We start from the raw sequence: 27,680 nt of genomic DNA, 5'->3' as shown, positions 1-27,680 counted from the left end.
GAGAGAGAGAGAGAGAGAGAGAGATGGGGGAGGGAGGAGAAAGAAAGGAAGAGAGGGAGATTGATCATTTGAACGTCCTGGGCCTTGCGATCCTTGTGGAAACACAATTTCTACAACATCCAAAACGTCGTTTTTTAAAATCTCCACATTTTCTCCGACTGAAAGCTTGAGCGTTGTTTTTTTTTCTTGTTGCTTTTTGGGGGGTTATTCCCACCCAGGAGACGTGCCATCGCCACCACCACCACCACCAGCAGCAGCAGCAGCAGCAGCAGCATCAGCAGAGGAATATCTCCCAATATCCCATCCTGGGCACGTCGGATAAGCTGCAGCAGCGAAAAACACGAGGCGAATATTGCGGTGGACGGGAACGGGAACATGCTCCGTGGGATTTCGCACCACTCACTCTGTCTGGGTAGGTTACATGTCACATTTTGTCATTTGATTTTTTTTTTACTGCAGCAGGGATGCAGGTTGAGGCTTTTGCATCTGAGTGTGTGTGCGCGCGCGTGTGTGTGTGTTTTGCCGTAGTCAGCTTCAGTGCCGATAGTGATTTAGACAGGATATTCTACCTCACAGGGAAGCGCACACTTGCTCTTTTTCGTTTTTTCTTCTCTTTTTCTTTATTTCTATTAGGAAAAAAACGCAGCTCAGCTTTTATCTGTTGTTTTCTGTGTGAAAACATACATGGGGAGGCTGGCAGGCGGGTTTGCCTTGATAAATGGAGCGTTATTCATCAGCGTGTGTGTGATCACCACTGGAATGTTAACTAGCACCTTGGACAGCCGACACCAATACAGTCTAACATGGGAGGAGCGATAGTACTGATCACTTTGACACTCTAATATATTTGGTGTCCGGTGTGTGCGTGTGTGTGCGCGCGCGCGTGTATGATTACACGGAAATTGATGTTGCTCTCTCTGTGCGCGTGTGTGTATGTGTTAATATTCTGCCCTAAGGCCCTCAGTGAGAGATAGCAGTGTCGGCTGGGGAGCAGCTGTGTGTGTGTGTGTGTGTGTGTGTGTGTGTGTGTGTGTGTGTGTGTGTGTGTGTGTGTGTGTGTGTGTGAGAGAGAGAGAGAGAGAGAGAGAGATAGAGAGAGGGGGAGCATGCAGAGAGAGATCAAGAAAGTGTGTGTGTGCATCTTTGCAAGAGAGGAAAAACCTGGGTGTTATTGAGAGACGTAAAGAAGGGGTGTGTGCATGCATTTGTTGGAGAGAGAAAGAGAACAAAGTGTGTATGTGTGTGTGTGTGTGTGTGTGTGTGTGTGTGTGTGTGTGTGTGTGTGTGTGTGTGTGTCACAGGCTTCCTACCTTATGCTACATGCAGGTCAGGAGCCCCATGGTGTATTCAGGGTTTAATTAAGCGTGTGACGTGACTCTCCACCCCCTCCTCCAACCCCCCTCCTCAACCGGGTCCTGCGATCTGTGAAACATTGTGTAGTGAGGATGTGACATATGTCTGCGGCTCATACTAGATACACATGCACATACACACACACACACACACACACACACACACACATATATATATATACATACACACACACACATGCCATTCCTGTGTGACACAGCAGCCCTGACAGTCTGACACCGAGTTAAGCTGAGCGGACAACATCTTGTTTGCCCTATCTATCGCTCTCATATCTATTTTTAACGTGAACAGCAGCGAGGTAGCACAGCCTATTTTTTCTGATGTGATATGTAAGTTTGCTGTGGTGTGTGACATTTTGTCTATTTGACACTGTGATTATTCTAACGAAGACTAATTAAGTCCTTCTCTCCTCCTCTTTCCATTTCTCTGCCTCTCTGTCTCTTTTCCAGGAGGCAGTTTGGGCTTGTTATGGGGGTGACCGGAAGCAGAGAGTGACAGAGGAACAGTGATGCTACTGTTTACATAACGAGAGACTCACACACATATACACACACACACACACACACACACACAGACACACATACACGCACACATGCTCGAATCGCCTGTCCAGGACATACACACTTGCTTAAAACACTTCCACACATACACGCGCATACAGACACATATTCAAGGGACTCGCTGACTGAGTCACCACACACTCAGAGGCACAGAATCACTGACTCACACACAGGACCAAAAACACGCACAGACACACACACACACACACAAAAGGAAAAAGGTTTTGGGAGAGTCAGAGCTGTGTGTTGTCTGTGCTACGGGCCAAGCTGAGCAGCAGCTGTGTGTGAGTGTTGGATACCTCTGAAGGGTCAACACAGCCACAACCCTCGCCCTCCCCTACCATCCCTCATCTCCCAGCTGCCCTTAAACGCACCACCATGTCCGAGCAGAGGACCTGGAGAACTCCCTCGCCCCCTGTCCCATCTTTCTCCTCCCCGTTCAGGTTTCTATCCCTCCTTTTTTCCCTCTGCCTCTCCCTTTCCCTTTATTTGGCCTCCTCTTCAGCACAGCAGACTGTGCCTGTCATCTCCACGGTGCAGGGCCGCATCCGTGGCATCCTGACCCCGCTCCCCTCCGACCTCTTGGGGCCTGTCATTCAGTACCTGGGAGTACCATACGCAAGGCCTCCAACGGGGGACCGGCGCTTTCAGCCACCAGAACCTCCTCTGCCCTGGCCAGGAATAAGAAATGTGACGCAGTTTGCTCCGGTGTGTCCGCAGTCGCTGGATGAGAGGAGCATGCTGGGAGATATGATGCCGTCCTGGCTCACGGCTAACCTGGATATAGCGGCGACGTATCTCACTCACCAGAGTGAGGACTGTCTCTACCTCAACATCTACGTGCCCACTGAGGAAGGTGAGTGAACCTAAAGGTGTGCACAGGGAGAATATATATGCCCCAGCTGGCATCCAACATTGTTAAGACGCTGATGTTTGGTTGAATTTAAGTTGTGATGTTGAATGACCAAAACTCAATTTTAAGACAATACCCAATGCCAATATTAATTGAATGAGGCAAAATGTCAACAGATTTTAAGTTGTGTTGTTAAGTAAAATCCAATGTCTTTCATCATCTTCACATAGAATAACAACATTTAGTTGTGAGGTACGGTGAACAAAACTCATCGTTTGCAAAACATCATGATGGTAACACCCACACAACGTAAAAGTCTAACATTAGACAGTTAAAATATCCTCAACCTGATTTTCATTTCAACCAAAATTTAACGTCTGTCTTCAGTAAGAGTCCAGTGTCTTACTGACATCATATTGATGTGTGGTGCCAACTGGGTGCATGCAGGGTTAGAATTGGGGTGACATGTTTTGGTTCATTCCCATGTAAGGGCTCATATATACTCCCATCATGTACGAAAATAGAAGTTAGTTTCAAATGTCACTGCCCTCATAATTTCATGCGTCCTGTATGTTAGCGTATATACAGCCAATAAATGGCTGTAAAAGGCAGAGTCAAAAATTTCAGAAGACAACAAAGGAGGTGATGGTGAAGGGGGTTGTAATAATGTGGCTTTTAATGAAGACAGTGTTGCAGATGGTGGTGGTCGTTTCGCCATTTTTTAAATGTCTGTTGCTTGAACTATGCTACACTGTTCCCATGATCTGTTTCTCCCGTATCTGTAAGCTCTCAGAAATTTTGCACAAATATGGATGAAATTAATGCAGAGAACGAACAGAAGGCTCCCGTAATGTCTGGATACATATCTAACGTTGCGCATAAATAACCCCTGAGATCAAAACAGACTGCTAACCTTGGGGCGACCACAAGGTGATTTTTAGGTCATTTTGGCTATGACATATGATAAAAACATGCAAGTTTCCTGTCAGAGCACAGACATACCCTCGCTGAATAAATAAATAAAGGTTAAAAAAAGTGGAGCCCCAACCGGTCCCCTCCATCCCTCCTTTGTGCACGCCTCTGGTTGAACCAACACTTAATATGCAGACACCTGCGTCGGTCGCCGAGGGGTTCACGCCTTTACTTGTGGAGGAAAGTGGGAAGGACACAGACTCACTCATGCATACATATTGGTTCATATGCATGCATGTGACCCCGTGCAAACACATACACAAATGAACACATGAACACTCCCACAACCTCAATTTGTATCCACTTGCCGTGAAGTGGAGGTAGGGAGATATGGGGCATAGGGAAGGAAAGGAAGCCACAGACTCTTGCTGCTTTGTATGTATAAACCCACTGAGTGATTAAAGGCTGAGATACATACAAATGGACAGGTGGACAGTCGGTCGATATGGACATTAACAACAGACAGAGCGGAGGCAGAAGGAAGGTGGGTGGATCTGTGCTTACACTCATGCAAAAAAAAGTGATTATGTACAGAACTGGTATCAATGATGTCACCTTGAACGCATCATCAGGCCATATGTTGTGCAAATCTCTCTCCTCTCTCGCTCCTTCTCTCTCTGTCTCTCTCTCTCTATATCTATATCTATCCATCTATCTATCCATCTATCTATCATCTGTCTTTCTCTCTCCTTACCAGACATTCATGAGGAGGGGGGTCAGCGGCCGGTGATGGTCTATGTCCACGGGGGCTCGTACACAGAAGGCACTGGCAACATGATGGATGGCAGCGTGCTGGCAAGCTACGGCAACGTCATTGTCATAACCCTCAACTATCGCCTAGGAGTGCTGGGTAAAATCATATATCTTCTATATCTATGTAATTTGCTGAACACTCAAGCACTTTATGGTAATATTACTGTATATGCTTTTAGTATGGGTGTAGCCGCATTTCAAAATAACCCCCTGCGTCCCCAGCCTGTTAGTGTCACAGTTGAAGCATTCCTTTTGATTCTGTATTCCAATCATTTTTCATCCTATGGAGTTACTCCGCAATAGAAATAGGCCTATCCATATCTTGAAAACCTTTGAATATAATATAGTATGCCTTTTGAGCACATGCAACAAGGATGCAATCTGTTGTGCAACAATCAACATTTTACTGTAAGATGGCTGTAGTTGTGCTCCACTACCACACTGCAGCCTCTGAGCAAGAGCAATAGCAATGCAATTACTGCCAAGGTACTCTGGGTATTCTGATAATATCACTGCGGTATCATAAACCTACTGTATAGTAATTTACTTTACGTTGGGGGCTAGGCTAAAGGGCAATGAATGGATAATTATTGGAAAATTGGAAATGCAACACACACATCTCTGCTGCATTTTTTGTAAGTTGGGATTTTTTTTTAAGGTTCTATAGATGAGATTCTGAACATAAATAAAGCAGCAAACAGCTATTTGCTATGCAAATATATAGTGGAGAAAAAGTGTCACATTCACTCTGCTTGTGCTTCAATGTTCCTTGTTTTGGTAACCGGGCCGACCATGCTTGCATGCTAGTACCTATTGGTCACCCTCTGTGTTTTTAAGAGACTAAAAGAGTGGCCCCACACAGCATTGTAAAAGCTAGATGGCAGAGTGCAGTTTGAAGTGTGTAGCTGACGGTTACCGAAAGCATATTTTCTGCAACTTTCCCATTAACACTCAAAAACATCCTGATTTTTTCTATAGTGGAAAAGGTTACAATCCGCATTCATTTTTGGGTCAAACAAATCCAAGACATGGTTATTTTTTGGCTCCAGCTCTGATAAGTTTTAATTTGCAGTGATGGAAATGTGACACTAATTTATGAATTTATGAATGACGCGCCACCGCAAATACGGTTTATTTCCATCCAAGCAGTGCTTGAAATCATTCCAAATTAATGTGCACTGAGTTTGAGAGAGACACCGAATAAGTAATAAATATAAAATATATTAAAAATAAGTAATGACCGTAACATTTTCCCTGGCCTACCTGCTGCTTTCAGCTGTTTATCAACCTGTTTTCATAACATCGAACGTGAACTTCCAGAAAAAAAAAAGAAAAAAACAGAGAGGCATACATGTCCACTGCAGAGCCTTGTACATCTCTGGTCTACTGGCAATTGGAAAGGAGTCTATTCCCGTTTTCTGGCATGTTTTTCTACAACCAGTATATATGCACTAATTTTGATGGAAAAGGGGGTATTACTTGATATTTTAGGTAGCTACTGTGAGCAGGATAGCTAGCAAGGTTTCACTGCATTTCAAAACACCTTGCTGGAAACAAGAGGGGAAGAGGGTGTTTTGGTCAACGTGACCTTTTGCTTGGTCTGAGATGCTGGTGCTCTATAGTGCAACATGTAGTGGTTCTGAATGTTATACAATGAAGAACCTTTAATAAATTGCAAAAGAACAGATGAATCCCCTGTTAAAAGATCATACAGTAGCTAGATGGTAACCATAAATTTCCTGAACTCTTGCGAGCCGCATTAAAACACTCTTGAATCTGTTTTTATTGGTGTGGCAATGCTGCTGTTAAGATCTGGTTAGATTTAAGCACAAAAAGCACTTGGTTACTGTTGGGAAGGATCATGAATTTGGTTAAAATGATCACTTTTCACAAATCTGACATGACCCTGTCTGAAGATGAAGAAGCTATAGAGGAGGTGGAATGGGATTGAGTGATGCAAGTTTAGTCTATGATAGCGGTGAATCATTAGATCTCACACTCCTGTTGTACAGAGTACATGAGTACATAATATGTCACCCAAGTTTTTATTTCAGTTTAGTTTTACTTTTCTTTTATCCTGGGTTCTCAGTTTTTTTTGGTGGTGTATTTATTACCAAGGAGCTATAAATAATTAGTCTTGATGCAATGTGAATGACACTCACTTTAAATTTGGTAGTTTCTTTACATTTACATCATATTCACCATTTAGATTGTTTATTCCTTCAGCGAGCTATGAAATGTGAAAACCATTACTGAGTTGTTCTCACCCAGACTGCCTTTTTTGTTTTTTATTTTTTTGAGCGAAAACATGTTCAGTATGGGTGTCCCTAGTGGAAATAAACCCCCTGAAGCCAATTTTTTCCACTACTAGCATTGACTCAAATCTGATCCTTTTTTTTTTTTTCCCTCCATGATTCTCTGACTCATTGCTCTCTGAACAGTGAAAATCTGATTCCCTGTGGTTTTTCTAATTTTAGATAGCTATGCAAAGCTCACGGGCTGAATAAATAGAATATCTTAGAATCCTGGTATTTAGGCTTTTTAAGACTGTAATTATAAAAATCATAAAGCCCAGGCAATGCCACAGGAGGGTTAAAGACACACTTTGAAGGCATCATTTACTGTATGACACTGAGCATGGAGTGATTTGTGTGAGCACAGCATGCCTTCATGTTAATTAAGGCAAATGCATGAGCTGCATATCACACCAATGGATGGGTTAAACCATGCCCCTACTCTCATTAAGAGTTATCCACTATTTAATAATTCATATAAGGAAATTAATTAGTGCCAGCAGGTTAATTAAGGGTGTGCATACAGTATGTTTTGATTGCCTACTCAGTGCTTACAATTGGTTACAAATCTCAGTGCACTATGAAATGCAGTATTTAACATGTGCAAGCAATGTGCAGATGCATTCATGTACAACAGATCATCGCAATCCAGCCCTGGTAAAAATGTAGCAGCAACCAGTCTTTTTCTGCTACGTGTTTACTGGTTCTGGTTTATGGTGATCTGCTGAACATGAATGAATCTGCACATTCCCTACACGTTAGATACTGCATGTCATAGTGTACTGAGGTTTGTTACAAATTGTAAAGCCCTCACTCATTACTGTACGCTTTATTCCAGGGCTGGTTGGCCATCTTTGACCTTTTGTAGGCTCAGTCAATGGTATTTGTTAATTTATAAATCTATACTGGTTAAACTCTGTTCATATATTTGCACTTTAATTAAACAGAGATCTAAATGTAGCTATAGTCAGCCATCTCAAGAGTTAGTCTTGTTGTCAGTAGTGCACAGACTGAGCTGGGAAATAAAGCTTTTATGTGTGAGAGTCCAAGGACAGGGGGATGTCATATACTGTAAAGCCCTCTGAGGCAAATTGTGATTTGTGATAATGGGCTTTATAAATAAAATTGACTTGACTTGACTCTGCACCCCTCACTTAGAATAGCCTTCAAAAAGATTTGAAACTAGGAGAACTGGTCTGCCTGCCTGATTTTAAAGCTCTCAGTACAAGGGTGAGGTAATGGTTTGGTATTTGTCATTGTGCTTTAGTGTTTTAATATTTTTTAAATGCAATACTGTATATTGTCTTATGTTTCTATTGTGGTTATTGTTGCATGTAACTTTTTCTTAAGCTGCTGTCTTGGCCAGGTCTCCCTTGAAAAAGAGATCATGATCTTAACGAGATTTCCCTGGCTAAGTATGGGTTAAATAATATAATAAAAATAAAAATAATAAAAATAAAAATAATAAAAATAATTTTTAAAAAACTAAACGAAACAAACAAACAAAAACTAGATCTAAACGATTTTTTTAAAAAAAAAATTGATTGAATGATTTAATGAGGAAAAAAGTAACTCCTCTTGGATCCCACTTGGATCTTCATCAGGTCATCTCATGAAAGTTTTCTGAAAGCTTTGCACTTACGCGATGTGCGTATAACTATCCTTTTTTCAACTTGAATGATTTAAGGCACATGGCATTACAAGTATCTTTATAGTCTTTTTCGTGGTCTTATGTTACAGTGACTGATATTTTGTAAAATACAAAGATGCATGTGTTTGAATAACACTTTTGATATATTGTATATATAGAGATACAGTATATAGATATGGTTGGATATATAGATTTAGAGTGCAATTAAGGAACAGTCCTGAGGGCATTTGGCTGCTCTTAACTATTTAGTGCCCGTATTTAGTTTGCTTCCTTTTTATAAGCACATTTTATAGATCATGTTAACACACAACACATATTTCACCTCTGTTCATTCTGGAGGAGAGATCCCTCCTCAGCTGCTCTTTCTGAGGTTGCAACTATTTTTTCCTGTTTAAGGGTTTTTTGGGGGAGTTTTTCCTTATCTGCTGTGAGGGCCAAGGACAGAGGGATGTATGCTGTAAAGGCCTCTCTGAAAAATTGTTATTTGTGATAATGGGCTTCATAAATAAAACTGACTTGACTTGGCACATCATGCTAATACTGTATTTTTTTTTCAGAAGAAATGCCACTGGTCCTTTAATTTCACAAGGAATTGTTTTTTTGGGTTTTTGTTGTTTTTTTTAAATGGAGCAGTGGAGTTGAATACATGTTAAAAAGTCAAAAAATTCAACAAAAAAGTTTTGATTTGAGTTCATGAGTCCCATGCTGTCTTTTCTATATTTCAGAGGCTTTCAAGGGTTTTATGAGGTATCGATTTAATATGATGGCATAAAATCTGCATCTGCTTGGTGGTGAAACGACTATTTAATTCTGACCTTGGGGATAAAAGTAGTCACTACAGCTGTGATTATCATATCGAGCTAAACAAAGCCAATTCCACATACTTCTTTTTTGTCTTCATCTCCATCCTCTGTGTTTGTACCACCTCCAGTACGATCATCACCATCATCATCCATCATCATGAGTCGCAGTGTCTTCTTCTCCATCATTGTCATCATAAGTTGGATGCATGAGGTGAGCCTAAATATGCAAAGCAGTGTAAAGTTATAGACATTTTTGCTAATTTTACTCTAATCTTCTGGAATTGGGGCATATTCCTACATAAAATGTAAAAAAAATAAATATATTAAAACATATGAAAGCGCACATAGTTTATATGAAGGCATTCTGATACTGTTCTCAAGATCAAACGAATATAATTGCTTTTAAAGTCCATTTTGCATGAGAGAAATTTCTGACAAATTACTCATAAGTGATGAAATGTATTATTTTAACAGTGTCGCCTTTTTTTGCTCATTATACTCCTACACTATGTGTTCATGGCCAGCTTGAGGTTCAGAGAAATTAGCTTCTGCAGTAATGAGATATACTGTAGTGGAATGAGCCATTAGGATCGTTTTTTGTTTATTTAACACCGTCAGCAGTAATGGGAATAAGGGGATAGCTGAGTTTGTATCTGCATGCGTGTGTGGGTTTATGTCTGTGCGCGTGTGTGTAAGTTGATTTTTAGTCAAATGAATATGGATGTACCTTGTTGATTTAATCCAATTTGCAAGGGATTGCAGGGGAGGCACATCATTTGTCCTTAATTTTCTCTTTAAATGTATGATAAACAGGACTCATGTATAATTGATCTTACCAGTGGGGATGCCATGATGTGGGAATCACATCCCTGTGTGCTCCTGTGTGTTTTAACACTGTAAGATGACAAAAAGTCAGCTGGAAAAAACGCTTTTGATCGATTCAATTTGTATACATAGTTTGCTCACTTCTCTAGCGAGCATTTTTAGCTCTGATTTCATGTAACTATTATTTTCTACCCATTTGAAATAAGAACATCTCCCTCTCTGTCTGCCTGTAGGATTTCTCAGTACAGGTGACCAGGCAGCAAAAGGGAACTACGGCTTGCTGGATCAGATCCAGGCTCTGCGCTGGGTGAAGGAGAACATTGCAGCCTTCGGAGGAGACCCGAGCAGGGTCACTGTGTTTGGATCTGGAGCTGGGGCCTCGTGCGTCAGCCTGCTCACCTTGTCCCACTACTCTGAGGGTAAGGAAGAATCACTGACACAAACCCTGTTGTGTGTTTTATTCAGTCCAACTTATGCACTCATGCACAGATGTGGAGAGGGTTTTTGCACTTACACCAGAGTATAGGCAGATAGACAATTGGGCAACTACTGTATGATAGTTGGCAGGTAGGTGGGTGCTGTGAAAGCTATAACACTCATGGTTATGAAACCTTTCTTGGTCTCCAGTGGACCGTTTGAGCTTTCATTTACTGGTATAAATGCCTGAAAAAGCCTTTGAATTCTCTGAATAATCCAGCCCGCCTGTGACTCATATAGCTAAGAGCTGTATTATTTTAAATTGTTAACCCTTCCCTACTTGAACTTGCTGCTCTAACCATGACCTGTCATCCTTTTGAATAATGCATGTCTGTGAGTTCGGTGTTTTCTTGCTGTTGGAACGATTTTTCTGCATCTGTTTATTCATGCAAATGTGTTGTGTAACCCTCCAAGTATGCAGTCATATGGAGGAATTCATGCATGCATGTGTGGGTGCATGTGTATTCATATATGTGTACGTACATGCATGTGTCTCAGTGCATTTGCTTTGTACACACATATTTATTTCTCTAAGCGTGTGTTCATATGTGTCTTAGACCTGTTCCACAGAGCCATTATCCAGAGCGGCAGCGCTTTAGCCAGTTGGGCTGTTAACTACCAGCCCAGCAAGTACGCCCGGCAGCTGGGTGAAAGGGTGGGCTGCGGCATCGACGACAGCACCCAACTGGTCGCCTGCCTCCAGGGCCGGAGTTACCGCGAACTTGTGGAGCAGAACATAACGCCGGCCAAATATCACACGGCTTTTGCCCCGGTGATTGATGGTGATGTTATACCTGATGACCCCCAGATTCTGATGGAGCAGGGAGAGTTTCTGAACTACGATGTGATGCTGGGGGTTAATCAGGGCGAGGGCGTGAAGTTTGTGGAGGGCATTGTGGACTCTGAGGACGGTGTCACAGCTGAGGACTTTGACTTTGCAGTGTCAGACTTTGTGGATAGTTTGTATGGATACCCAGAAGGACGAGACACACTGAGAGAGAGCATAAGGTGAGTGAGTCTTTAAATGTCTGAACATATTTAAGGAACAGTTTGACATTTTGGGAAATACGCTTGTTTTCCTTGCACAGAGTTAGATAAGAACACTGCTACCACTCTTATGTCTGTTTGCTAAATATGAAGCTACAGTTGGGAGATGATTATCTTAGCTTAGACTAAAGACTGGAATAAGCGAGCATGGCTCTGTCCAAAGGTAACAACATCTACCCACCAGCAGCACTAAAAGCCAAATCAACATCAAAGAACTAGTGACGAACAACAACAAAATTGATTACAAATCATTTCTGCTACAGAGGTTAATGGCTTAAAACATAATCTTAACACATAAAAAGGTTGTGTCTTTCTCACGTCCTCTTGACTCTAACTTTTTACTTCCTTTCTTCTGTTTCTCTTCTTGTGCAATGTGCGCTGAGCTGAACTGCCAATCAGAATAATTTTATTCACCGACGGGCTCCAAAGGTGATTCAACATGTTGAATTGGTGGAAAAAAGATGATAAGGGCCAAACAAGTGCCACCTCAAAAAAATTGGGCAAAAGATGCTCACAGACAACGCAACATTGATCGACGGTCGACCATTGGCTTGGTGTGTAAGGGTGCTAAAGTTCACCAGTTAGCATGTTACATTTCTTCAATCGGTATAAGAACTAACATGTAAAATTATCATTTTGTGGTGTTATGGGGTGCGGGACTATTTCTTGGCCTGGAGTTGTGATATCCTCAAATCTTGTCTTCACCATGAGGTTGTCTGGCAACCAGCAGAGACTCGCCATAAATAGTCACAGCACATTTCTTCCTGCAAAATCAGAGCTTGGCATTTCTCTAGTTCTTTTTGGGCAAAGATTAATCAGGGATGATATATATGAATAACTAATGAGCCTTAATGGTATTGGTAAGTGTTTTTTTTTTTTTAACTTAAGTGAAACTAACCTTCTTTTAAAAGTAGCTTCCAATTTAGTGAACAGACATGAGAGTGGTATCAGAGATCAGGAGTTTGATTCCCAGCTTCTCCATTCTCCGCATGTCAAAGTATGCTTGGGCAAGATCCTGAATGCCAAATTTCTCTGATGGCTGTCTGTGAGTAGCAGGGGGCATCTAGTAAGGTAGCCCCAGACACAAATATATAAATGTGTGTGTGTGTGTGAATGAAAGGGAAGACAAAAAAGATGTTATACAAATGCAATTTACCATTTATCATTACCAATCTATTCATCTAACTAAAAGTGAACTCTCAAGGCGAGTAAGTGCATTTCCCAAAATGTCAAACTTTTCCTTCATATGGATGTTTGAATATTCACATGTACACTTTTGACTATGAGGTGTGTATGTAAATACCCATGCACATTAAGAAGTGTAATACCTTTGTGAAGAACTGTTCTTTGCACTGATCAATGGATTGTTTTTATCTAATTTAAAATGTACACTCAAGGTTCATGTACACGGACTGGGCGGACCGTGACAATGCAGAAACCCGGCGGAAAACTCTGGTTGCACTGTTCACAGACCACCAATGGGTTGCGCCTGCGATTGCCACAGCTGACCTTCACGCTCAGTATGGTTCCCCCACCTACTTCTACTCCTTTTACCACCACTGCCAGAGTGACGCCACGCCGCCCTGGGCCGACTCCGCCCATGGTGACGAGGTAATCTAATGTAACAGTGTTGAAATGCTCCACAGAGTTAACATTAGTTACAACTGTAGCATTAGTGTTAATGTAGCAGATGTTGAGGAGAGATAAACGTTTTGATTTGGGTACTTCAGACCTAGGCAAAAATGAACATGACTAATGTCTCAAAGATTTTACAAATATTCATTTGATGAATCAGGAGCTCTTGATTTAGATTAACAGTGAAGTGCTGCTTCATACTGATTTGTTCAAAGTGCTTAATAAGCGGAATCAAGCAGTCCTCTACAGCATGAAATATTTGGAATGTTCATGGAACATGAGTGTCTGATTTTAAAGCAACTGTATATTTAACACTGATGATCATAATGTATTACAGCAATCTTTCCAAATTTACTTGGTGACAGGGTTTTTTTGTGTAGGTGTATGCTTCCTTGTCTTATGTCCAGCACACTGAATGAGTGTTTGTGCATGCATTTGTAGTTGGTGTTTGTGGGGGTGGATATTAGTCCAGAATATGGGGGGTGATTTGTCAAACTTAAAAGGATTTACTGACTTTAGTTTCACTGCAGTTACACATAAAGCAGTGTTTGTCTTCACTGGGAGAAGGTTAGAGTTTGTCATGATTCAGTTATGGTTACGGTTACTGTCAAAAGAATGAATGTCATAAAAGCTATCCTAAAATGTAAAATGTGTGTGTGTGTGTGTGTGTGTGTGTGTGTGTGTGTGTGTGTGTGTGTGTGTGTGTGTGTGTGTGTGTAGGTGCCCTACGTGTTTGGCGTGCCCATGGTGGGACCCACTGATCTGTTCAACTGTAACTTCTCCAAAAACGACGTGATGCTGAGTGCTGTTGTCATGACTTACTGGACCAACTTTGCCAAGACTGGGTGAGCTATTAAAATGTACACTGATGTGAGACGTTGATTTCAATTGGAAAATCTGACTGTGAAGAGTTTGTTCTGCCTGACTATACTATATAAAGAAAACAAGACAAAACAAAGCACAGCTTCGGTGCGATTCAGTTCTCTTTATCTCTGCTTTCTTAGATGTAGAGATCCGTTTCTAATTTCTGCTATCAATATCTAATCCCCACCCACATGCAGAAAATGTCTCATGATAATGAATGAAAGCCCGGCCATTTAATCACATTTTAAAATGTGAAAGAAAATGCACAGCTGTCAGTAAGAGATCGTCCTTTTATCTTTGATGCTCTGCAGAGACGAGGTTTTGGCAGCACTGAGTGTTGTTGCTGTAACTGTGGACAGCTCACTCTTGATTTTACAGGAACAAATCTCCTCCAAGCTCGAAGTAAGACGGCCAAGTCTCAAGTCTGTGGTGTCTTTAAGACAAACAGCATAGTGCCTCTCTCATAAGTTTTCTTCATGTTAAATTTGTTGAACTTAAAGTTTCAATGAACAATGGCATGGAGAGTAGGCAGGGTTTAAAACCATAGACTGTGAAAAAAAATGCATGTAGTCACCATGACGTAACTCATTAGTTTGTGGACTCATTGTGGACCCATTTTGAAGCTTTGGTTTCAGCATTTTGGCTGTTGCCATTTTGTATTTTTGGAGCCAGACGTGACCATATTTAGGCAAGAGGCTGGTGCTGTGGACGAGTAAGGGGTGAATCTGACTGAGAAGCTGAGGACACTATCGGCAGACAGCCTGTCACTCAAAGCAGCCTGCCCTTCATTTTGCACAACTTTAAGCCTTAATAAAATGTAAAAGGGTGAGTTGTGAAAAAAATTAACCCCCATTCAGTTGTCATGGATGGAGATATAAAGACAAAAAACGCTTTTTGTACTTGCCTATCCACATGTTTATTTCTGCTGTAAAGTTGGACATTTTAGCATGGGGTTTATGGGGACTGACCTGTTTTTAGAGTCAGCCTCAAGTGGCCATTCATGGAACTGCAGTTTTTTGGCACTTTTAGATTGGCTTCATTTTTCAGCTCCGAAAGTTGCTGCTTGGTTCAAACCATAGACTGTATAATTAATGGAAGTAGCTACTGTATTGTCGCCCATTGCTTTGGGAAGTTTGGCATTTTGTTTGGGGCCAAAGGAAACCATATCTAGAGGAGAGGATGGAGTGGCGGAGGAACGAGAGGTGGATCTGACTCACAGACCGCAGCGACTGGTAGAGTTGACTAGCAGATGGCATGTCACTTAAGTGGCCCCACAATTGAATATGCGTAACTTCGGGCCTTCATAAAATGGGTAAGTTCTAAAGAAATTCACCCCGCATACAGTTGTCATGGATACTGAAATTAGCTATAGAGACTTAAAACGTTTTTTGTACCAGACTTTAAACAAGTTTATTTCTGCTGTAAAGTTGTTGGTTTATTTTAACATGGGAGGCCTTGGGGATTTACTCACTTTTGGAGCTAGCTTCAAATGGCCAGTTGATGACCTGCAGTTTTTGGCACTTCTGCGTGGACTTCAGCCCCAGAGGCTGCTGTTGAGAGAGAAAATGAGGACAATCAAAGACACACAACAACATGTTGTTAACAGGTTTTGATTAGCGAATACGCGAATGTGCTTTTTCCAAATGATGTTTAAATTGCATGGGGAAATGCTTTGGCACCAATTTGTGGAAACTGTGTGCGGGAGACGGATCAGTCTACATCCATTTCTTTGTCAAGTTTTTTCCATCAAAATAAGTTACATTTTAATAGCATCGAAAAAAATGTTTTTCAGAAATGTTAGGCTTCATTTTGAAATGGGAGTTTAAACTGAGTGAAGCCGAGATTTAATGATGCATTAGATGAAAAAACATTGTAGTTTTAGAGCAACAAAAATAATGAGCTCACAGGCAAAGGATATGTTATTATAATGGCTTTTCCTTCAGAAGGTCTCTGACGTCTGACGAGAAGACAGTACTTTAGATACAATCATGAAAGCAGCACTGCAGACTAATTTTGGCAGAGGGCGCACACAGGTTCTCTGTCATGTCAGAATCTTGACAAGGCTTTTCTTCTTTGGCTGAGAAAGTTAAAGAACCCGTGCCATTGAAAAAGTCCTTGAGGAAAGCCAAGGTAATGTCCTGAAAGAAGAATGAAAGATTGGCCACAGTTTGATTAATCTTCTCTCCGCTCCTCTCCTCCTGTCTGCTCTTCATTCTTTCTGCATCCTTATTCTGTCATTTATGGTCAAAACTGGTGCAATAAGACAGAGAGCTTATTCAATACGTTAAATCAAAATTAAAATTATCTGCCAGTAGCAAAAAAGCTTGTAGAGATCCATTTTATTAAATTAAAAGTGAAATGATGTGCCGGAAGCAAAAACTACTACAGTTGTATAAAGAATTCACATTAAAACTTTAAAAACCCGACAGTCCACACTGATAAGAGCACCTTTTATCTCTCCACTCTGACATGATATACAAGATAAAAGTAATTGTTGAGGATGGACCCTCATTCTGCAGTGCTCGAAGTGAGTAATTACCAGTAATTAATCCAATCGAGGCTCCCTCCACTGAGACCTCTTCAGATTTACACAGACATCTACAGTCTAGACCTTGATCTAAATCACCACGGAGCCTTGCTATCTCACAACATGCAGAATTAGGACTGTGCTCTTACATGTTTTGACTTAGGCATTAGAAAAACTGTCTTTACTGCTGGTGCATAAAGGCAATCCGATTGCATCTGTGTTGTCATTACCACCGTGCCAAGCTGCGGAGCAAAATCACGAAGGAGGTTGTTGAGATTTCAGTGTGCACTTCAGTTATCAATGGGGAAACTTTCTCTGAAGAAAAGATTTCACCTGGTTGAGTGTTTCAAATGGTGATGGAACTCTGCGACAGCTCAATTTAACGGGGAGGATATGATGCTCCCTGATGTATATTTTGTAAGCCTGTGTGTGGGTAGATAAATCCTCAGCCTGTGCGAGTGTGTGTGTGTGCGTGCCGGTAGGTCTTTTTCGCTAGCTGCCTCTTTGTGCTGTTCATAAGGTGTTGATTGACAAGTAAGCACATAGCGTGTAACTGGCAAGTCTGTGAAGATGTGTCGCTCTTTCATTTACGCCGTTTTCACTGCTGACACAAATAAGAAGGTAAAATCGACAAATAAATGCCTGTCCGTATGTGTCAGAGAGGTGATTTTTCAGGATACTTTCACCACTCAACACACACATTCATCTTTAATAAAGATATCTGACAGTTTTTAGAGAGGCAAGTATTCACACACAGTTCCAGCTGCAGCAGTTTGAAGTGCACATTAACTGAAATGTTTTGTTAGAGGCATATAAAGTGGACAAAAATCAATGATCTGCAACTGAATCACCTTTGGGCGATGTTTACAAGAAAATAAAAGTTGTTCTGCTTTGTGCAAATATTTTTTCGCCACTGGTTTGTCTTGTGTTACTTTGATATTGATTTTAAAAGATGTGTGCCAGCACTGGTGGAACTGTTGGACAGCATGAGAGAAACTCATACTCTCCAGAGGACGGCAGCCAGCTGAGAGACAGTCTTCAGCAGCTCTGTTAGGAGTCTCTGACATTTCAAAAACTGGAAAGCTTGAAATATTGGTATTTCTGGATGGTAGAGCATTGCAGTAAAATCCTTTTTTTTAATATGACACTTGAATGTAAATATGTGGGTGGAAAATGTATTCTCTGTTGAATTGTGGTTTGTTTAATCTTTTGTCGATCGTGGAGTGTTCTAAGCTGTTAGCAGGTCTCAATGCTAATTTTTAAAAGACGTCAGGCTCACAATCAGGCAATAGCTTTTAGTAGATGAAACTGAAAATATGATTTTGCCATTTTCAGTCACTATACATTTTTACTAATTCAAAATATATTCAGTTACTTATAAGCTTAATAATGAAAATGTGTCATAAAGAATATAAGCTTCATTTGCAGATCCAGCAGACGAGGTAAGGATGAAAAGGGTCCGTCACTTTTCAGAAGAGAATATGTCATGCTTTTCAAGTCTAATGGGGATCTCCTGGTTGGCGGCATTAATTTCGTGAATGGCGTTCAGCGGAAAGTCAGTTGGTGTGCCAGCACTTGCAGCCTTCACCTCAATACGTTGTTGAGCTGCCCACTCGTGCTTCGAGCTCCAGTGTTTGTCTAGCCTGTGGATTTGCAGGATGTGCTCTCTTGAACGTGTGAACTTCAGTTATTGAGGTGTATGTTGGGCTTTGCAGTATAATTTTCAGTCTAGCTCAAAAAAGCCTGAATACTTCACTTCCCGAATCTTCACAAATACATTTTTTGTTTTTCACTCAGGTTCATCTGGCTATTTGTGACATGAATCTATTCAAACAGTAGTTTGTAATGTTTGACGGATTAGTTGAACCTTTCACCTCACAGTCAAACAACTTAATTTGCTTTACCACTGTCTCTAAAGCCCCTTTACAACTGCACAACTGCATGATGGGCTGCCAGAAAATACCATCCGTCTCTGCCCAAGAAGCACTCAAACATTGTTCCAAATTAGTCTGCACTGAGTCTGACAGAGAGACAGAATAAGTAAGAGATATAATAAAATAAGTAGTCACTGTCAAATTTTCACTGGCCTCCATGCTGTTTTGTGGCCCAGCCATGACGTTGAATGTGATACACCAATAAAACAAAAACACACTAAAGAGCCCTGTACACAGCTGTGCTCTACTGGCAATGGGACAGGAGTCTGTTGCCTGTTTTTTAGCAGGTTTTCCCATGTTTAAAAACACTGCGTACACACACTAATTGTGGTAGAAAAAGGATATAAAAAAAGTCTGTGTGGAAGTAAGTATACACAGCAATGCACATGTAGCATTTTCATGTGCAGTGCTGTCTGGTTCCAGTTTTGAGCAATATTTAAATATCACTTATGCAACAAGTATTAAAAAAGTATTTATTTTGGGGTACTCATTTTGCTGTTTGCTGTCACTATTTTTAGTTTGTCAAAAAGCTGTTGCCACTGATGGCAACTGAAGGACAAGAATTGGTTGCCAGTATCTCAAAATGGTTACCGTCAAGCCTTATATTAGGTTGCACTATTTATTACTTCTTTTTTTTATTTTTGTGTATATTTGCAGCTATTTGTAGAGCAACTAGGTTTACTTTTAGGTTTGGAGGTGATGAAATCAATGTCTTCCCTAACTCAAATGATCAATCCTTTTTGTTATATATGAATAACATTTTTTTTTTTTATAAACATACATAATTACCAACCCATCTAGATGGGATTAGAGCTGCAACTATGAGTCAACTGATCAATTAATCAAGTGGCTGTCATCAAAGAAAATAATCACCAGATAAATTAACAATGAAAACAATTGTTAGTTGCAGCCCTAGATGTGACAAAATCACTCAATGTGTTTCACTCTTTCCAGTGACCCAAACCAGCCGGTTCCTCAAGATACCAAGTTCATCCACACTAAACCGAACCGCTTTGAAGAAGTGGCCTGGTCTAAGTACACCCCTAAAGAGCAGCTGTACCTACACATCGGCCTGAAGCCGCGTGTCAGAGACCACTATCGTGCCACCAAAATCTCCTTCTGGCTCCAGCTGGTCCCTCACTTGCATCATGTCAATGAGCTCCTCCAGTCGGTGTCCTCCTTCACCCACAGTCCCTCTCCACAGGACGACACTCCTTATTCTTACACGAAGCGTCTTGCCAAAGGTTGGCCGCCAAGCAGTACACGACATCCAGGTTCACAAGGAGGCACTCCACAGCCGCCAGAGCCCGCTTTGGGCCAAGGTGGAGGGGAAGAGGGGGTCCGCGTCCCTAATGAGGACTACTCAACTGAACTCTCAGTGACGATTGCGGTGGGAGCGTCCCTGCTGTTTCTTAACATCCTCGCGTTTGCGGCTCTGCTTTACAAGAAAGACAAAAGGCGTCTTGAGCACCGTCGGCCACGTCCACTTCCTCCCCCAAGACGAGACATTACACCAGCAGATGTTGCTGCCCACCTGCAGGGGGAGGGACTGATGTCATTACAGGTGAGTCGTATTTTTGTATCTTAATTGTGCTTGTATGTGTGTTGTTTTTTGGTTTTTTTTTTAACATTGTGCTTCTGAAGCCAGAACATTTTAACTTATTTTAAATAATAATCATGCTTATTGTCAATAATCACACACTATTTTATGTTAAAGTCAAATAAAGCCAGTTGAGGTTGTGTGTGTGACTGAATGAACTCTTTTCTCGCCAGCAGAGAAGCTGCCAGTTGAGCACTTATGCAAAACACAGCCTGTCATCAGCAAGCATTATCAGTGTGAGAATGTGTGTGTTTGTTTGTGTGTTTGTGTGTATTTGTGAGTGTGTTTTGATGCATGTGCATGTGTGGGCCGTGTCCAATTGCCTGAATTGCTTCCAATTGCCACCAATTCATCCGCTGACTGTTTGGCCTCTTTCAAGCTCAGCTAGTGTCTTTGAAATCTCACACAGTGAGTGTGCTAAATGTCAGACCTCTTATAAAGCTGACAAATATTGTTAATTGGCAATTGAGCTACAGTAATGAAGGTCAACATTGCAGCTGCTTTTGTAATTGTATTTTATTTTTTGAAATATCATTGTGTGGCTTTTTGGGCACTACCAGTAGATCTGACGTGAAAAGGAAAATTCAAGCATTTTCTTTTTGCAATAGTATACATTATTCTTCTCATTACAGATTATTTAACTAAATTAAATGTTCCATGGAGCTGATTTTAATCAATTAAGATTTGTAGAGAGGTATGCATTGGGGCTGTATTTGCTTGACTGACGGTTATCAGAGCCAATAACACCAATGGCATTAGGTAGTTACAATGAGCCCCAGTGCACGCTATTATGATGGGCCCTAGTGCACGCTAGTTACTGGTTATGTGCCTAAACTAGCTACCATATAATCTCACTGTGTCGTTTAATGATCGAATAGAGACTCGACATTGAATTGAACACCAACATAAATATCACCAAAAATCATTGTTGCTTATATATATACACGACAAGCATACAAATATATAAGAAAACATTGATTTAATGAAATCGTTTTTTATAGTTTATGTATTATTCATGCAGAATTAGCTCCTATTTGATAACATTTTGTTAAAGGTTGCCAGTGTAGTATTTTCTTTCAAAAAGGAAAACCATAATGGAGATGGAGTTTCACTGCTCTATAAATGGCACCATTTTTAGTTTAATGTGAGTTCTTTGAACACAAGCATAGCCTGTTTCAAAGGTGGCGATGTGAGTAACTTACAAGGGTCCTTTTTGTCACCAACTTATAGTTGTAGGGCCCGCTCTCTCTATTGGCCCCATCACCCCTTGGGGCCCAGTACAGCATACAGATTGAATGGTTGACAGTTTTTGCCCTTTAAACTTTTACATGAACACACCTTGTGAATTCAAACAGGTTTTAGTTGTGAATGTAGGGCTGGGTAATATTGTTAAGTATTATTATATATGGATTTGAAGTGGATTTTGTATAAGGAGTATATTATAATTTCACATGAATTCTGGTAAAACAAAAGGAGCTACAAGTTGTTTGACGTGTTAAGTGTTTTGAAATGCAGAGGAACACAGCTGGTTTCATTGAACCTTAGTTTAACTATTTTAGCACCAACTCTTGACTCATCATATCAAATCTACTAGTTTAGCTGAATCTTTTGACAGTTTTAAGCGGCTTCTAGGAACCTGTCTTTATGGACAAAGCTTTTTATAGCTCTCCATCACTGTGTTTGTTTTAGTTTGATCTTTCATTGTGCTGTGTTCTATATTTTCATTTATTTTTAATAGTTCATTCATTCATATATATATTTTGTACTAGGTGAAGCACTTTGTAATTGTGAATTCTAAAAAGTGTTATATCAATAAAGCTTTACCTAATTACTCACATGTTGATGCTATATATTGATATTGAAAGTTCTGATAATATTGCAATATTGATTTCAGCCATATGGCCATTATAATATGAAATTTAATTGACAATTAGCTAATTAATTGAAAATTAATCAACAATTATTTTGGTAGTTATTTGGTCAAGTCATTTTTTCAGGCAAAAATGCATTATGAACATTATCTGGGTCTAGCTTTTCAACTGTAAGAATTTGCTACTTATCTCTGTCTTTTATCTCTCTAAATTAAACATCTTTGGTGTTTAGACTAGGGCTGCACAACATGAGGGAAATATGAAATATACAAGAATGTTGCTAAATATCAAAATATCAACATTGCGGGCAATAAATAAACAGATGTTAAAGCATATTCGGTTTTCTGCTGCTGTCAGTGTACTGCTAAAATATGACAAGTTTCTTTTTTTCCAGCATAATTTAATTCAACAAATTAAACACTGAACTGAACACAAAAGGCATCAAAATAAAAATAAAAATATTTGATAGTGCAGTTTTCTACTTAAACCCTCTTTCAGCTAACAAAAAAAAATCTCTGGGGCACAATATGGTAGTCCTCAGTGATGTGTTTATTGTACAAGTTGACATTGCAATGATGTTAAAAAAAATTAATTAATACTGCAACCCTAGTTTTGACTATTGGTTGGAAAAAAAACATGCAAAAACATGTCACTTCAGCTTTAGCAAACTGTGATGATGGACATATTTTTAACTATTTTTTAACTATTTTTTGACCATAGTCAAGATAAACTGATTTAAGAAAATGTTAAAATAGTTGAAGAAAATAACTGGTAAAATGATTGACAATTAAGCTCCTTAGTCATAAATAACCACAGATGTGATTACTTGATTATTGAGTTAATTTCCCTTTCTGTCTCTTTGTGTCCTAATTTCTTCACCTCCTTGTCCTCTACTTATCCACCCAATTCATTCATTCATCATCCCACCTTTTAGGTGAAGCAGCTGGAGTGTGACGCTGCATCAGCAGACGAGAGGAACAACACTCACCACCATCATACTTTAGACACGCTGGACGCCCTGGACGGCTTGGACACCCAGGACATCTACAGCACACTGGACACCGTGCGCCTAACCTGCCCACCTGATTACACCCTTACTTTGCGCCGCTCACCTGACGACGTCCCCCTCATGACCTCTCTGACCCCAGGATCACTGCCCGTGACCCCTGGGTCACACCCTGTTACCCCGGCGACACCGATGACCCCCATGACACCTGGATCAGTGGTGGGGATGAGGATGGGCCATCCACACCAGGGATACACACACCATAGCCCATATAGTAATACACACTTGCCACATACACACATCTCCACGCACACACACTCCACCACGCGTGTATAACCGCAGCAAGATACTTGCACACACAGGGACATACTTACAACACACAAACATACAAACACCTTCACACATACACACATAAAACAAAAGACTTAAATACCTCTACTAACTACCCTGCAGGATTGTTACAGATGGAGTGACAGAGAGACATTTTTAGTAACAGGATGAAAAGAAAGACAGCTGTGTGTTGCATGTCGGGGAACTGAAGACAAACTGGATCCCAGGAGATGCAGTTCTATGCATCATTCGCTCTTAACCTTGAATGAGACAAGCCAAGACATCCATCAAATGTCTCAAAAACCTGCTTTGGATATTAAATCTACTTTTTCTACACCTGAGGAGGAAGAGGAGGAGCGCTGTGGCAAAAGGGTCAGTTAAGGATCAGTTTACATCTCCTACTGTACCTGTGCTGCACAGCGAAGCAGTGCGGGGACTGAGCAGAGCAGATGCAGAACTGAGCTAAGAAGTACCACACACACAGACTGCTGAAGTCAACTTGAACAACCTGTGAAATGTGAATGTAGCATTTTTTTCCATTAAAAGATCAAAGGCCCTATCTGCCAAGGATCAAACTAAGCTGAGGAGAAAAAAAACAAAATTTCAGCAGGAGATGGATGTAAAGACAGACAGAGAGGAAGAGGGGATTAAAAAAAACAACATTAGCTGAAGGAAAAGTTCGTCAGATGGTGGGAAAGAGATTAAGATTTTATTGAGAGGGATTTAGCAGCTGTGAGTGCGAGAAAGACTAAGTGAGATAGAGTGATATGGAAAACACAGGAACGCAAAGTGTGCCAAGAGACAGAAATTAGCTTCAAAAGATGAAAGGGCCTCTGAAGTGTTGTCAGACTTTCTGAAGAATCACTCTTACCAGCTATGTGTTAAACTCTTGTAAATAGAATGGAAAGATACAGATGATATATTATGATTTATAGCATTTACCTGCTCTTGCATTAAAACATGACTTATTTAACCACATTATTGCTTTCATTTCAGATATTACTATATTATTGTATAGGTGTCCTGAAGCAAGGCTGGTTGTCTTTCTATCTCACCCACTGTAGTATGTACACAGTACCTTTATTTAAAGGCTATATTTGCTATGCACAGCCATTTCAATGATTCTTAACTGTGTAAACATCTCAATACTTGTTTAGTAGTTGAAGTATAGGACATTTTCACACCATCCTGTGTCTTTGTTTGACCATCGGGTGATGAGCTAGTACTGTGTAGATAATGCAACATTGGTTTGATGATTGAGCACCAGCCAAAAACCATGACCCTTAACCCTTTGAACCGAACCCTGTCCCGTTTTCCTTTTCCCCTTGCTCCTCCAATGTCTCTTAAAGGCCTTACCCTTAATTCCTATTTAATGCGCCCTTAATTAATGTCTCTGCAGACAGACAGGTGGTAATGATTCAGGGGGTCCCAAGTCAGTGTCCCAAAAACATCAAGAATGCCTCTCCTATTGGTCTGAGTGTTTTATGGCTCAGACACATCAAACTGACATCCAACAACTAGTCGTGACTAAAGAAGTGTATTGCGTCACCTAACGTTGCGTGTGTCTTCACCAAAAAGGTGCACTTGAACACATTGCAAAGATTACAGTCAATAGCCAACTAGCACAGATGCTCTGCATCTGTGTGAGAGTAGATGGTGGTAGTCTGTATACAGTGCCCAAAATAAATTTTTTGACTCTTCAGCCAAGGTAACTGACAGATTTAAAAAATCCATGGGCCAACCATATTTCTTTTTTACCAGCAAAAATGATAAATTCCCTTTTTTTGTTTCAAGGATACATTCGGTTCTGTACATTTAATTGAGATAATAGTGTATTATCTTGAAGGCAACCTCAGAAGCAAAATTATTTAAATATATTTAGGAACTCATAACCACAGCCTCAGCAGGTGAAAAAGTCCCCTCTGGATAGCTTTCTGAGGTTTGTTCACCAAACAAAAAATCTACCTGCATTTAGTGCTTGGCAGGTGTTAATTTGTGACCCTGTCTGTAATCGTCATTTAAAACAGTAAGCTGGACAGGAAGGATTCAAAACACTAGTTAGCCAGTCGATGATACAGATCGACTAGTGTTAGACACACAGGCTGTGCAAGACACAGAGCAAAAACTGGAGCGACACTCATTGATGGCCCAACACTGGTCGACTGTCGGCTTGGTGTGTCAGGGCCATTACACCCAGCATCTCTAGAAGAGCCCCTGCTTGAACTACCTGCTGACTAAAACCTTGTTTAACTAATAACTATTATAACTTAAAATATCTCTGCAGTGTTGCCCATAGTCTGTCGAAAAACGTGGGTCTGTCACCCACATTTTACAGCCCGGAGCTTGGTTTCCTACCTGCGACCATGTTGTCAGTTGCTCCAACTTTGATTAATTAGGTGGAGCTGAAGGGGGAATAAACACTGCGGCTTTGTGTTTGACTTGACATAGACGGCAAACACGCCTCCAAACATATTGCTTTTTTTAAGCTTCAATATCCTTGTAATAGAGCCATCTTTTCTCAAATTGCAACCAAGACATGCTTTATAAGACGTGGAATTAATTATCAAGAAACCCCACCAAGATTTTTTGGGAAAATATGATTGATTTTATTTGGGAGAGAAGTTGGAGGTTTTCCTGCTGACTTCACAGCGAGTGCTTGAGGGCCATGATGGTTACTGCTATGTGTCATCATAATAGGATTTTGAGCATTCATGAAATCAATTTCAACCAAGTCATTTTGACAGTTCATGTGGCAGAGATGTGGTACTCTAACAGCTGCCATTAAGAAATGACAAAATGGTCAAACTGTCTGTCTGGTTGCTAATGTAAAACACTGTATGTCAATTACACAAGCCCCAAACTCCCAAACCTTGCTCCAAGCCAGTAACGTAACCACAGGTCCTTACCCTGATATTGTAACTTTCCTGTTTTATCCTCTTTTCCTGCTTTTCTTCTAACCCCAACCTTAACCCTAGCCCGTCCCATCCTCCCCCTCCCAGCCTCATCTGTGCAACTCCATGCAGCTTTGTCACAGTGGGGCCTATTTAACCTCCTCTCATCCTAAGTAACTTCTTCATGAAAGATTTTAGTTAATTGTCAACAGAATACACGAAAAATGAAAGCCGAGAAATTTGTGGATGACAAGCAAAGAACTTTTACAAAATGATATAAAAATAACATTTAATGGATGTTTGATTGACTGAATTTTTTTTTTTCATATGGGTTTATTGACTCAGCGGATGGCTGGATTGTGTCAAGCATAAAACATTTCTGCTGCATTTTTGAAAAATAAAAATATCAGTATTTTACAATTTATGAGCATTTTAAATGTCTTGTATGTCTTAATTCACAATATCTTTGGCAGTGTTTCAAACCGAAGCTGCCCGGTGCTGTATTAGAGCACTGCAAAAGGTGCTGTCCAGCCCCATTATAAACTGACAACGCCCGGTGGTGACTCATACTGTCATGAAAGGTGCCTTTTGGGTCGGTGTCTGATACTGAAATCACTGACAAAGCAGTAGTTATTTTACTACTCTGGGATGAGAATGGGCTGGAGATCTGGGTAATTTTACACATGAAAGTCAAGCGTTTTTTAGCTTTATGCACCACTGACTAATTTTCGTAGAAATGAATGGGTCCCGCCTCCAATGCTATATCCAGTTATATTTATATATCTATCTATTTATATATATCAGAGCTAAGCTAGTTCCTTGATAATAAGCTAACTGGCAGCTGGCTGCAGCTTTATATTTAGCTTTCACACGTGAGTGGTAGTGATGTTCTCATCTAACTGTCAGCAAGAAGGTGAATAAACTTATTCCCCAAAGCTATGCCTTAAGATTTAAATGTAATGTAATAATAATTCTGTATGGATTATCTTTGCTCTATAGTGCATATGTTGTAAAATTACTGAAGTCCTTACTGCAGCAAAATAGGGAGATATTATTGTAAATCACCGCCGACCAGCAGCCCCTGCCAGCTGGCCAAGGAGACCCTGTGAGATGTGAAAGAACCAAATTCATGGCTGACTTCCAGACTAGATTGATGTCTCCTACAGTGTGTCCCTGCTCTAATCCCATTAACTAGATATAACTGCAGTTAATTTGATTTATGGCCGGCAACACATTAGAAAGCATGAGTTCAAGTCATGACCAGGTGTTTTCTTATTTTCTTTTGATGTCAACATGTGCAGAAAGGGAACTGAACAGCCAGTCTTAAGTTGCACTTAAAAACAGCTGCCATTTTACCCCTGCCTGCATGGTGGAATACTTTTTAGTGAATAAAAAGTCACTTGGACACATTTTAAT

The 27,680-nt window shown here is 40.5% G+C and overlaps 1 protein-coding gene across 1 annotated transcript; it reads left to right on the top strand.

Annotated features, from left to right (window-relative positions):
• LOC121949460 (neuroligin-4, X-linked-like) lies at nucleotides 1-27,680 on the top strand. Its single transcript, XM_042495151.2, has 9 exons — nucleotides 1-412; nucleotides 1,821-2,787; nucleotides 4,454-4,606; nucleotides 10,316-10,501; nucleotides 11,117-11,567; nucleotides 13,004-13,217; nucleotides 13,962-14,086; nucleotides 19,521-20,130; nucleotides 22,972-27,680. The coding sequence occupies exons 2-9, from the start codon at nucleotides 2,310-2,312 to the stop codon at nucleotides 23,377-23,379; spliced, it is 2,625 nt and encodes an 874-aa protein (XP_042351085.2). The 5' UTR covers nucleotides 1-412; nucleotides 1,821-2,309; the 3' UTR covers nucleotides 23,380-27,680.

This window comes from Plectropomus leopardus, chromosome 10 (genome assembly GCF_026936395.1).
Source record: "Plectropomus leopardus strain MGB_pleo_1.0 chromosome 10, ASM2693639v1, whole genome shotgun sequence".
Lineage (NCBI taxonomy): Eukaryota > Metazoa > Chordata > Actinopteri > Perciformes > Serranidae > Plectropomus > Plectropomus leopardus.
This window is presented reverse-complemented; position numbering and strand designations above follow the sequence as displayed.

What these genes read in the sequence shown, in the direction of transcription:
- LOC121949460 (XM_042495151.2), top strand. Translation starts at nt 2,310, where the DNA reads ATGTCCGAGCAGAGGACCTGGAGAACTCCCTCGCCCCCTGTCCCATCT. An exon ending in CTACGTGCCCACTGAGGAAG is followed by an intron (nt 2,788 to 4,453) that starts GTGAGTGAACCT and finishes TCTCCTTACCAG; the next exon opens with ACATTCATGAGGAGGGGGGT. An exon ending in CTATCGCCTAGGAGTGCTGG is followed by an intron (nt 4,607 to 10,315) that starts GTAAAATCATAT and finishes GTCTGCCTGTAG; the next exon opens with GATTTCTCAGTACAGGTGAC.